The 13,453-nt window shown below is 35.2% G+C and overlaps 3 protein-coding genes, 1 long non-coding RNA gene and 1 pseudogene across 4 annotated transcripts; 1 reads left to right on the top strand and 4 right to left on the bottom strand.

Annotated features, from left to right (window-relative positions):
• Positions 1-1,599: 1,599 nt before the first annotated feature.
• Positions 1,600-2,889, bottom strand: LOC147919315 (uncharacterized). Its single transcript, XM_087503932.1, has 3 exons — positions 2,319-2,889; positions 2,052-2,141; positions 1,600-1,952 (listed from the first exon to the last, which is right to left on the bottom strand). Exons 1-3 carry the CDS (start codon positions 2,887-2,889, stop codon positions 1,600-1,602), a joined length of 1,014 nt encoding a protein of 337 aa, XP_087360058.1.
• A 2,905-nt stretch (positions 2,890-5,794) lies between these two features.
• On the bottom strand, positions 5,795-6,772 carry LOC104772663 (glutathione S-transferase T3-like). The gene has a single exon (XM_010497252.1). It carries the CDS (start codon positions 6,770-6,772, stop codon positions 5,795-5,797), a length of 978 nt encoding a protein of 325 aa, XP_010495554.1.
• Positions 6,773-7,230: 458 nt separating this feature from the next.
• Positions 7,231-8,087, bottom strand: LOC109131218 (serine/threonine protein phosphatase 2A regulatory subunit B''alpha-like). Its single transcript, XM_019241911.1, has 4 exons — positions 7,938-8,087; positions 7,607-7,849; positions 7,315-7,421; positions 7,231-7,246 (listed from the first exon to the last, which is right to left on the bottom strand). Exons 1-4 carry the CDS (start codon positions 8,085-8,087, stop codon positions 7,231-7,233), a joined length of 516 nt encoding a protein of 171 aa, XP_019097456.1.
• A 955-nt stretch (positions 8,088-9,042) lies between these two features.
• On the bottom strand, positions 9,043-10,932 carry LOC104771255 (phenylacetaldehyde reductase-like; annotated as a pseudogene).
• Positions 10,709-11,953, top strand: LOC147919314 (uncharacterized). The gene is made up of 2 exons (XR_015592230.1): positions 10,709-11,297; positions 11,644-11,953. It is a non-coding gene; the product is annotated as an uncharacterized LOC147919314 (long non-coding RNA).
• Positions 11,954-13,453: the final 1,500 nt, after the last annotated feature.

Here is a 13,453-nt window from a genome sequence, read left to right as displayed (position 1 = left end):
CGGGTCAGTTCTAATGATTTTCCAACACCAGAGATACTCGAATCAAATAGAGTAAACATTTTCTTTAATCTCTGAATTTCTCTCTTTGGTTGTCATTTTCTTCTTGAGCACTATTTATAAACTAGCAAGTTTATTGTCTTTCCTCTTAGATCGGAAAATAAAGTACGATTATGACATATAGCGAACCAAAAATATCAAAAATAAAAATTGATAAATTAAATATGATCAAAATTAAAGTTAATTAAGTAAAAATATAACAACATTTATTAAAATTAAACTAAAACTAACTAAATAAAATAATAAATTAATTTAAATATATTTAAAAAAAATTCTAAAAAAATCAGTTATAAAAAATAAATTTAACAATATTAAAATGAATAAATTAAAAATAAAATTTAAATTAATTATTTAAAAATATATAAATATGTTTTAAAATTATTTTTATGGGTATATGTAATTTTTCTTTTTAAATAAAAATATAAATTATCAAAAATTATTCGCTACAGTCGCATCAACAGGCAAACGAACAACTCAGCGATAGTTTCTAGCGACAGTCGCTACAGTCGCTAGCGATAGACAAACGAACAACAGATGCTGTCGCTGGAATCTGTCGCTGGTCGTTGTCGCTGGATCCAGCGACATGCAAACGAACAGGGCCATAGTCCAAATTTACCTATCACTTCATTCTTATTTCGTTAGTTCCTCTTCTCGGCTAAACCTGCGACTGGTCTTGATACACTATAGCCAAAATCTCAACGATCCAATCTCTAAACAAATATATCATATATTATAGTATTTTTTCTTTTCAGACAAATTTTAACAGAGAAAATAATTATAATTTTAAAAATGTTAAATAGTGAGATGGCTAATCCCGATGAAAACAAATTCTATGAAAGCTGGAACATATTAGATAAAAGCTTCCAGACAGTATTCGCGAGAAAGATTCAAAAGTTTGAGCCTCAAAATAATGAGAAAAGGTTTCGCAAGTAAGATCCTTAAGCTCCTGTTGCAAATCGTGGTGCACGAAACCGTAGGGATTTTTCAATGGAATCACGTTCATTAGCAGCTACAAATACTCTAATAGATCGCACGATGCGTAATCGCCTCATCTCTTTCTCGTCGGAGGATCCAGATTTTGGAATCTCTCTCCTTGGCTATTATTTCGGTTGTATCGTTAGCCCACTTTAAGAGTATGCCCATTAGTCATCCTCAAATGAGTGTCTCTAACTTTTAATAATATTAAAAATAATACTAATCTAAGTTTAGATCTTTACACCCTTATTTTTTTTTTCTCCTCCCATTAGTCATCTCTAAATATGGGTGTCTTATTATTTTTATTAAAAATGTCTTTTAAGTATTTTTTATAATGTTATAAATGTTGGTTATATAATATATGCAATATTAGGAAAATAAAACTAGAAACTGTAGGTATAGTAGAATACATTTATTATTAAAACAAAGATATTACATTATAAAAACTTTAAAACATATTTTACAATACTAAAAAAATAAACTTAAAACTGAATACAATAATTAAAAAAAAAACATAGAATGATAGAAACATATGAAAGCATTATGAATAACATAATTAGCATCGGTTTAATCTTGAGTTGTGCCAAATTTTTGCCAGATATGTTCAACCAAATCAGCTTTCAACCGTCGATGTATCGTTGTATCACGAACTTGATTCCAAGCGCCCATCACATTGTTGAGATTGTTAATCCTATCTGTAGAATATGTTAAATCGATATGTGAAGTCTCGCTTTCTTCTCCTTGATAGAATTCAGCTACATTGTACAGATTGTATCCATCTCGTTCATCTTCAACTATCATATTGTGCAATATGATACATGCTCGCATTATGTTTCCTATTTTTGCCTTATCCAAAAAAAGTGCAGGATTTTTAATAATCGCAAAACGAGCTTGCAAGACTCCAAAAGCACGTTCGACATCTTTTTGGGCAGCTTATTGACATTGAGCAAATAATGATGCTTTCGGGTCTTGTGGAAGTGAAATTGATTGGATGAATGTTGCCCATTTTGGATATATACCATCAGTGAGGTAGTAAGCCATATTGTAATGTCGTCCATTGACAAAGTAATCTACTCTCAGAGCTCGACCTTCTAATATGTCATCAAAAACTGGTGAACGGTCAAGAACATTAATATCATTTAAAGTACATGGAGGACCAAAAAATGCATGCCAAATCCAGAGATCTTGCGAAGCCACAGCCTCTAAAACGATTGTAGGTTTTCCAGATCCACGAGAATACTGTCTTTTCCTAGCTGTTGGACAATTCTTCTATTTCCAATGCATACAATCAATGCTTCCTATCATCCCGGGAAATCCGCGTGCCTCTCCTTGATTGAGTAATCGTTGGAGATCCTCTGATGTAGGTCTTCTTAGGTACGTATCCTGAAACAAATATATAATTCCCTCCACAAAATTTTCCAAGCATAGCATTGTGGTGCTATCTACGAGGCAGAGGTATTCATCCACCGCATCAGCTGCACAACCATATGCCAAAATATGAATGGCTGCTATACACTTTTGTAATCCAGACAGACCCAACCTTCCCGTAGCATCTCTTCTTTGTTGGAAATATGATACTTCATTGGATAGTGCATCAACAATACGTTTGAACAATGACTTGTTCATTCGAAAAAGACGACAGAAACTAGCTTCAGAGTAAGTAGCATTTTCGCTGAAATAATCATTCCATAAATGAATATGCCCTTCCTCACATCCTCTTTCAATAAAAGCTCTTGGCCGCCTTGAATTAGTTGGCTGTTGATCATTGTCATAATCATCTAGGCAATCTTGAAATAGATTATCAAAGTGTTCATCAAAAAATTCATCAAACTCATCATCTAAATCTGGAGATGACATGTTCTTAGAAAAAAATTAATTGATGATAAAAAATAATGTAGCTGTTTGATGATAAAAAAAATTGTAGCTGTTTAAGAAAGAATTTGGAAGAGAGATTGTTTGCAACTTAATTGGGAGCAGAATTGTTTTTTTATGAAAAATAAGAAATGAGAGATTTTTTAAGAGAGAGTTGGGATGAAAAAATATTTGAAACTTGAGAATAAAGCAGACCAAATATGAGAGCCAATTCTCGTTTGCTATATATACAAGTTTACTGATTAACAAGTGGGGAAGGAAAAACAGAAATGTGTTCACGGGAAGGAAAAACACAAACATGTTCACAAGATGACATGTACGACAGACCAGAGACTTTTGTTCTCTTGTGCCGACGTGAGATCACAACGTTCATGGGACTAAAAGCTAAACCATTGTTCTCTAATGATTGACGTGAGATCAGAAGGTTCACGGGAAGAGCAGAACCACAGACCAGATGATGTTCATATATTTTATCTTGTTTTCTCTTAGTATTTTCACCTCTTTTGCATCATTTGCTATCTAGTTTGGCTTTTATTGCATAGCTTTAGGACTGTTTATGCATTAGGGTAGAGTTACATTGCATTTGCATAGTTTCTTGCATAAACAGGTGATTTTGGAGCCTAAGAAGCATGGAAGGAATGCTGAAGAAGATTGAAGCTATCAAGAGAAGAAAACAAGGGAGTTAGAGCTGAAGAATCAAGGTTCGGAGTTCCACTCGACCGCCCACTCGACCAGACACTCGACCGTGTGCGGAGATGGACTCGACCGAATGGAAGAAGCAGAAGAAGAGGTCACTCGACCAAGCACCAGGTCGAGTTGACCGAGTCGCCCTTCTATTTTGTCTTTTAGCATTTTTAGGGCTTCCCCTCCTTTTTCTATATAAAGTCTTGTACCCTGCAGCCACAAAAGAGAGCCACCTTTGAGAAAATCTAAAAACCTAGTATTTACCCTTTTGGGAATTATTGCTTTTTGCCTTTCTTATTTTTAGATCTTTAGCTACTTTTGGAGAAAAACAAGAGAATTCTTGATACTTGTTGGCTGAATCACTTTCAAAGTATTAAGATCTTGAGTTTGATTTCTTCTTCAATATTGTAGATCTTCGTTTTATCTATCTATTGATGCAAGTTTCGTTATTTTCTGGGTTTACGATTTTGTTGATCATGCTTTGTGATTGTGAGTATTGTGCTTAGATCTTAAGGATGGGTTAGGCTGGATTATGGTTGTGGTTGTTTAGATTGGTCAAGCTTGTTTGTTATAGATCTCTTCTAGGCTAGATATGCTCTATGCTGACCTTATAACCGAGAGGGTAAGGTTAGATCTTAAGCTTCTTAGCATCACACCAATGTCTAAGTTGCTAGATAAGGCTAGATCTAGAGATTATCATTAAGCATGCTAAGAGATTAGATGTTTTGTTTGATTTTTGACATAAATGATCTGTTGTTTAATGCTTGCTTTTATACGTTCTTTGCTATGTGAGAACTAGTTTAGAAATATCTAAGCTTGATTGTTTTTGCCATGAGAGTGGATTAACATGTTCTAGGAGATCATTGTCTAGAGATTAGCTCATGTTGATTGAGATTTGTTGACCAATTTAGATGACCATAATCCAAAGTCCAGCCCATGAATCCATCCTTAGGACCTTTCTTGTCTATTGATTTCCCTGTTTAAATCCTGTTATTCGCTTGCTGTTTGATTTTCTTTTGTCTTGCTCTGTTTTGTTTGACTTGCTCTGTTTCTCGTATTTTTCAACTCGACCTAGTACTCGATCGAGCATCCGATCGAGTGCTTGCACGAGCTCACCCCAGAGTCTCTTGTTTATGTTTTGCATTTGTCCTATTTTATTTCCTGTTTCATTTTAGTTTCATTCCAGTTGCATTCACTTAGTTTTTTGTTCAATCATGTTCATTACTTGTCTTGCATTAGTTCATTATTTGTCTTGCATCTCTTGTTTGTTCTTGTTTAGTTTCATCATTGCTTTGATCATTCTGTTCTCTTTGCTTTAAGTATCTTGTCTTATTAGCTTTTACATTCTGCATTTCATATTTGTCAGTAGGTTGTTAGTTCTAAATCATCATCATAATTGGCTTGACTTAGATAAGTGTTCATATCCTGATTGCTTGCATCACACTCAATTTTGGTTTGACATCCTTTATGCTACAACTACATAAGGGTAATTGAGACCCCTTGGCTTTCTATCTGTTTATCATTCATCATCCCTATCATCATCATTCCATATCATCAACCATAGAAAGTGTGTGTATCACCAGACAGTTTTGTTATCTTGTGCCGACGTGAAATCACAAGGTTCACGGGAAGAGCAGAACGTAAACCTGCCAAGGATAAGCAAACAACACATGAGATAAGAATTAAAAACAAACAAAACTCAAGAAAAAAGAAAACAAGAGCAGAACCACTTAGCTGTAGTTAAAAGAACATAACCATTTATCTCGGACTACCTGCAAAGGATAAAAAGAGAGTACTCAATAACCAGAGCCACACAATACAAATAAACATAACCTATCCTGCAAATAAACAGCCAGACAATACAAATAACAAATGTGTCGTACGGTGTATAAGATTATTCACTACTTATGTGCTTGTCCTACTTTCGACTTGATGGCCTGACCACAACTTCTTTTGAAACATAACTGGAAATCTGAGTTTGTTTCGACTCAACGACTTTTAAAGCATGATATATCATTGATTAAGTCGATTCATCAACTAAACACAAACATTCACTAAATTTAAACAATGATTAAAAATGATACATACACAAAACACAAAACACAAACTTTAACTAAATACAAAACACAAACTTTAGCTAAACATAACCACTGATTAAAAACTTTAACTAAACAGGAAACAGTGGATTTGAGTAATTAATAACCAACTATCCTAACATCTCATCAGTTAGGTTCTTTCTCAGGTTGATTTTAGGCTCTGGCAGATCAGTTCTGCCAACTAGACTCTCTAAAAGTCGTTGCTTGGAAATTCTTTCTCTCGCAGCTATTTCTTTCTCCCTGATCTCCCACGCCTTCTCTAACTTTTGTAGAGAATTAACCTCAGTTTTTGTACCACGACCACTTTTATTTGCTTTCCTTTTGGATGCCTTAACACCTGGAGGGCGTTGATTAGCTTCTTCCTCAAGATGAGATGTTGTATTTGAACTGGAGGAATATGTGCCACTCACATCAAGCTTTGTTCTTTTGGAGTTTTCATGTCCTCTCAAAGCATTAGAAGAACACCACTTCTGCTCATGGTGAAGCTCCCTCCAAGCATGCTCTAGAGAGAACTTCACTTTCTGATCATTGACGTACAACTGGTTTGCCATTTGGAGAACATTATCTTCTGACTGGCCACTGGTTCTCCGACTCGAAGCTTGGTTGTAGCATCCTACAAACTTGTTGACAATCTCATTGAATTTTTTCCACATCTGCTTACATTGACTGACCCCTCTCTTTGGTTTACCCGCTACTGCTTCACTCGCTCCATAGTAGAATGCAATTTTCTCCCAAAAGGAACCACCCTTTTTCCCATTTCCCACGACTGGATCTTTGCTGGTGTTTAACCAACCACTGATCAAGACAATATCTTCCTGGGCAGTCCATCGGATTCTAGCTTCCCTTGAGTTTTCATCTACCTCTTTGACATCACTAAATTGTGTACTAAACTGAAGGATAGATGATGAGCTTATTTGAATAGGTGATGAGCTTATTTGAATATGTGATGAGCTTATTTGAATAGGGGATGAGCTTGTTTGGATAGGAGGAGAAAAAGATGGAAGAGATTCTGGATTATTCACCAATAGTTGGCTAGTCAAGAGGTCTGTAAAGTTTAGAGAAAACCTATATGAATTGCTAGAATCCATACCCTAAATTCTATGAAAGATGGAGAGAAGAAGAATTAGCTTGGGGGATAGAGAACCATAGAAGCGACATAAATAGCAAATCTCTGAGACCATTTAATCCTTGAAGGAGAAGGAAGAGTTTCGTAGTTGGGTATATGGTAAAGCTGTTAGGTAAGGTTTAAAAATGTGTTTTGTGTTTAAGTGTGACATAACAAGCAATCAATGACAACTACCAAGCATTGAATAAGTGCTTAACTACCAAGCATTGAGTAAGCATTCACAATAAGTGTTTAACTATTACAACTACCTACCAATTTGTGTTGAAGTGTCACAAAATAAGCTATTAATGTCAACAACAAAGCAAGACTTCAAGCAAGACTTAAAACATAACCATAACTAAATCAATACCTTTTTATTCTACAAACAAGACTTAAAACAAGAAATCAATGTCAACAATCAATCAGAAATCAAACAGCTTACTACCATTCTACAATACTACAAATCAAACAAGAAATCAATGTCAACAATCAATCGAAACTTGTAAAAAAGCTTTTTAACGTTACCTTCTATGAGAAGCAGCGATGAAAGCATCAACTATAGGACAAGCGATGGTGGCACCAAGAAGCAGAGCTCCAATTACTAAACCAGCAACTTCGTTTGATGTTAAGCTCTACTTGAAGAAGAAAGTAGTTTCTATTACATTAGTTATCATGGTTCTGCATCTACTTAGAAAGCTATTACAATCTAGTTTCAACAATTATGAGACCATATTAAAAACAAATTAATAAAGATGTCAACTGTGAAGCAAAGGTAATGCCTTCTCATAAGAGGAGCAGTTTGATATAAAAATCAAACCTGAGGAATGAGTTGACGCTTTGGTTCCCTGACTGATTTCAGAGGAGACTGTAGAGAAGAAGGGCTAGCCTTTTTCCTGGAGAAACGGGGAGACCCAGGTGAGCCTTGTGGGGATAGCGGGAGAGTGCCACTGTTCATAAATACAGAAGGCAATGCACTTCCACAAACAACATTGAGATTGGTACAATTCTTGGATACATTGACCAGGGTGCTGGATTTAGCATCATCAATCAAAGACTTGACCTGCATAAAAGCATCACACACAGATGACATGTTCTTAGAAACAAAAGAAGAAGAAGAAGAAGCAGAGGAAAAGGGAATAAGGATATACCAAACGGCGAGTTTCAGGGAGTGAAAGCCACTGGGAGAAGAGTTCGTCAGCGATATGAGGGTTAGCTTCAAGTGAAACAGGAGACAAACCAGGAAGCTGTAAGAGCTCATGATCCAATATCTGAGCATCGTTTATACCATCTATATCCATGAAATCTTATAAACCCCTAATTTCTTCCAATAACTTGAAAATCACAGAGAGAGAGAGAGAGAGAGAGAGAGAGAGTAACTCCCACACCAAAATCCTCAGATTAAATTTGATACAAGTAGCGAAACAAACCACAACGACGAAACTCCAAGAAAATTCCGGTATTCAACAAAAGCAGCTCTGACCAAATCGATGAGTCCTCCTATACAACAAGTTCTGCTTTCAATTAAAAAAAAAAACTTTAGGATTGAAGCAACAAGGTAGAAGAAGAAACTTGGCAGATCAGTGACCACTGCAATTTCCACAGTCAGTTCGAAGGGGAATCCAAGAGTTGGGAAGACGAGAAAAAGTCGTGGAAAATAAAAAGAGAAAAGTAGAAGACTTGGATCGAATCGAAGAAGAAGACGACGAGGCAAGATCTCTTTCTCGAGTGTATTCATCAACCGATCTCGATAACGTCTCAAGAAGAAGAAGACGACGAGGCGAGATCTATTGTTTCTGGAAACCGATCAGAACTTTGATCGTTTTGATTTTGTCGTGTTTCATCGTTTTGGTTGTATCGAAATAGAGTGAGAAGAAAAGGAAGAAAAGAAAAAAAAAAGAAAAAAAAAACAAACAAACCAAAATGTAACCAATAAACGAATGACACGTTTGGTGTCTCTAAGGATCTAAAATGATCTCGGCAGAGATCTGTGTCTCAAAAATATTAGGATTAAAAATTTTGTTTTTTTACTATATTATTAAATAAATAAAAGATGAGATGGGAATGCTCTAAGTGTGGTAAAAGGAAAAGTATATTATTTTTTGGAAGCAACAGTAAAGTACGACAACAAATATATTGATCTCCCCGTGAAGGTATTGTACGTTAACAAGTTCAAAACATTATATTTTTTGGTACGGTATGGTGTTCCAAATGTTTTATCTAATCTGGATTGAATCCAATTGCTCACATTCTTTCTCAAAAGTTTACGAAACCTTTCTCCTTCAAGGACTCAACGGTCTCCTTGATGCTAACCTTCAAGGGTATGTAGTCTATGCCAATGCTCTTTATTTTCTCTTTCGACACTTTATACGTCGGCATGTATGGATTCTCATCCACACACCTGTGCATTATATAAGACAAAAGCCTATTAGAAACCAGACACGACCACCAGGACTGGGCAGGTTAATATATTTAGAGATGTTTTACCTTTCGGGGAGTGGGACGTTTGGGTAAAGCTCATGCAGAATGCTAACAATCTCGGAGTAGTGAACGACTCTCTCGACCATACAGTAACGTCCCTTTGCTGAAGGGACCTCAAATGCTTGGATGTGCGCATTGGCTACGTCTTTAACATTAAGCCATCCGAAACTTGAGTTGGGGAAAGTCTTTGCACCTGCTTATTATATAAAGACATGAACTCGAAACTGGTTCTCTAACATTTGATAAAAAGGGTGGTCATAGAAAGTGTTTTGCTTACCATTTATTATGTTGAGTATAGCAGCAGCACTCGTGTTCAGAGTTGGCTGTAAGAGAGGACCGATCACCATTGCCGGGTTAATAGTAACAATTTCTAAGCCTTTCTCTTTAGCGAGTTTCCAAGCAACATCTTCGGCCAAGGTCTTGGATAGAAAATACCACATCTGAGTCCAGTATAAAAAGCAACAACATTTAGTTTGAACTTGAAGAGCCTAACAAATTACAGGACATATGGACAATGAAGGGACAACCAGTCGATATATAGTAGTTGACAACAAAATAAAGTTTCATCATAATTGAAGTTTCAACAGACCTTAGAGGCCTCACAAAACTCAGGGTCAGAGAACCAAGTTTCATCGACAGTTACATCAGGCGTGCATGGTTTTCCATTGTAATTAACAGCTGCCATGGAGGAGGTCACAATAACCCTTTTAACGGTGGATGCTTTGGCGCACGAGTTTAAAACGTTAAGTGTCCCCTTGACCACAGGATCAATAAGTTCAATGTGAAATGGGGATACAAAGTTAAGATCCAAATTAATCCACAAAATAAAAATAAAAAGCAAGCAAGTTTGAGGATATATAAGATAAGAATGTGGGTTTTTGACATCATTATAACAAAGGGGAGGCAGTGTGGAAAACTCCTTTGCAGCCATCAATGGCAGAGTCGAATGATCCTTCAACCAAAAGATCTGCTTTGAACAGGTGAAGTCTCTCCTTGCAGAGTCGGACTTGAGCACGTTACTTTGAAACATTTGAATGGGACCCCACCTTAAGGGGTTCTACTTTTTTTTTTTGGTTTTATAATATATAAAAAATGATATATTTGATGAATAAACTTTGTAAACAGAAAATGATATGTTTCAGTAATATGTTCTTAAACTTATTTTCCCAAAGAAAATTAAGTTGTTGTTAAATTTCTTTAAGATATTACAGTACTATGTTTTTTTAAGAAAGAATTATTTTAAAAGTTTTGAATTTTTTTACTTTATAGTCTTAAAACTAAAAAAAGAAAAAAAATTGTATGAGTGTATGGGGCCCCGGATTTCGTTGGTCCGGCTCTCCTTGGCACCTTCCAGTGAGACTAAGTGTTGCGTCTTCTTCGGATCACCTTAGATGTGAATCAACAAACTATTACAATAAAAATCTAAAACTATGATTTTTGCATGCAAAGCATGCTTGATTGGTAGAATCCCTAGAGCGAAGCGAATAAATGTGAGGCATAAGAGAAGAGAAGAGACGAAGAGGGTACGGAACTGGGGTCTCAGACGGATGCCTTAACGGTGTAGCCACGGCTAGCTGAGGAGGAACTTGACGAGCCACGAGGCGATATAACCAGAGGCTCCTTTAACACACACCACTTTACCTTCACCACTGTTCGCCATGGTTCTCGAAATGTGCTCTCCTTTTGTTTCTGTGTAATTAAAGAGGAGAATTCATCTCAAAAGTCCCTATAATTTTTTTACAAATCTCTTATCTCCCTCTCTATTCTCCATACCCCTCTCTCATTTAATGAAATATGTTGAGATCAAAATGCCCTTCCTTCCTTTCTCAATTCTTTTATTTTATTTTTTATTTTTATTTTTAAAACAAAAATAAAAACCAAAAAAAAATTCAGTATCGATTTCTTTTCTTCTTCAGTCGCCGTCATTCTTGCCGGAGCTCTCCACCGCCGGCGATTTTTCATCAGAACTTTCCATTGCCACCGTTTCTTCACCTTTTTCGAGTTGTATCAAGTTTTCCTTCAAAATACAAGTGCGTTCTTCAACATAAAAATAAAATTCTTGATGAATAAAGTTAGGTTTTGAATTTTGGAAATTTAGTTTAGATTTTGCTTGAGATGTTTAGCAAATTGGGTATTTTACCATGGGTTATGGGTCAATTGAGCTACTTAGTTGATAAGAAATGAATTTCACTGTTGAATCGTTGTGAATTGTAGAGATTAGAACCCCAAACCATTCAATTTTCAGTTATCGCGACTGGGTAAAATTGGTAAAACTGGTAATATTAGTAAATGTAGTATAACTAGTAAAACTCGTAATACAGATTAATGTAGTACAACCAGTAAAACTAGTAGTATTACTAATTGAGTTTTTTTTAGACTTTTTTTGGCAGGGTACAGTGGGAGAGAACGTCAACATACATTTTAAGTGTGAATGTCGCATATATAGTATAATGTTCAAGACACATGTGACGAATATAACTTTGTTAATGTTAAAAGCAAGGATATACATGAAGCTTGAGTTTGTTGAAAGTCACAGTTGAGCAACATTCAAAGGATGATGAAATTGCACCTAGCACCATTGTTTGATTCATGTTTGATCTTTTGGTTTGTACTACTATTTTCTTGGTTATGTCACAACTATCGTAAAACTTATTTTTAAAATCTAGTAATGTTTGATTTTCCTTTCCCTTGATGTGTATATTTGCTCTGTCATAACAAAGTAAAACAGCTATAACAAAAATAAAACAGATAAAACTGGTAAAACTGAATTGAACATCCATAAAATGATTTTAAAGATAACATAATAATGTGTGTACTAGTAAACGTCAAAAGTAATGTTTAAATGTTTACTAAGAATGAAATTTTAAAAAATATATGAATTTTGGGTTGTTATGTAAGAACCTAAACAAATGTTTCCTTATACTTTTAATGTCACTTCGTAAATAATAACCAAGTTAGGATGACAAAGTTATAAAATTGTAGGTTTGAAACATATGAATGCATAAAAAACTCATAATTATATGTTAATAGACTTTAATCAACTGTAAAACTAAAAACTATAATTTTAAGAGTGAGTAAAACTAATTAAATGGAAAAAACCCCAAAAGTAGAACTATTTGCAATTTTGGTAAAACTATTATACTTGGTATAATTATGTGTGAACACTAAATGTGAACACTAAGTGTGAACACACAGTACAATTCAGATTTTTTTTTTTAACTTCTTTTTTCAACTGCACGTGTGGTTTTATTTTTTTGTATCTGCAACAAATGGTTAATTACAAATAAAATACGACTAGTTTTATCTACATTACAAAAACATACTAGTTATACCTATATATACTAGTATTACTTGAAACCCATAAATTCAATTCTGAATAAGATGCAGAACAAATAAATCGTGAATCTCTTTGTAACCAAAACAAATGAGTTTTATGTAGTTCTACTTGTTCAATCAAATCCAACTACTTATCATTGAGTCGATGGAGCCACTCACGGTTGGCTTGTACTTCTTCCCGAGTTGGTTCATCGCTGCCGTCATTCCGAATTTTCTTCTTATTGTTGAGTTGTTCATCACTGCCGTTTCTTCTTCCCGAAATTGGTTATAGAGATGGCTCGCCGTTGATTTGTTCATCGTTGTTGAGTCGTTCATCACCACCGTTTCTTCTTCCCGAAACTGTTACAGAGATCGCTGATCTCTCGCAGTTGAGTTGTTCATCGTCGTTGAGTCGTTCATCACCACCATTTCTTCTTCCTGAATTGGTTACAGAGATCGCTCGCAGTTGAGTTGTTCATCGTCGTTCATCGCCGCCGTTGTTTTTACATATCGTTGTTGAGTTGTTCATCGTCGTTGAGTCATTCGGTGTGAACGCTGCTGAAACCATTTTATCTTACTTGTTTTATCTAGTTCTACTAATATTTCAAGATCACACTAGTTTTAATTAGTTATACTAGTTTTACTTAGTTTACTAGTTTTACTTAGTTATACTAGTTATACCCAGAAATTGAAATACGAACATAAACCCAGAATTCACAAATTATATATTCCAAAACTTGTATTTTAGACCCATCTTCCTTATCAATTGAACACCTTAACAAAATACCTATTTTCTCAAGTTTTACAAAATCGATTTTGAGATTGCAGTTTTAATTTCAAAAATTTCTCAGATTTTAGGGATTGGATCGAG

Source organism: Camelina sativa, chromosome 20 (genome assembly GCF_030686135.1).
Source record: "Camelina sativa cultivar CO46 ecotype springtype chromosome 20, ASM3068613v1".
NCBI lineage: Eukaryota > Viridiplantae > Streptophyta > Magnoliopsida > Brassicales > Brassicaceae > Camelina > Camelina sativa.
The sequence above is the reverse complement of the archived record's forward strand: the minus strand, read 5'-3'. Positions and strand labels throughout refer to the sequence as shown.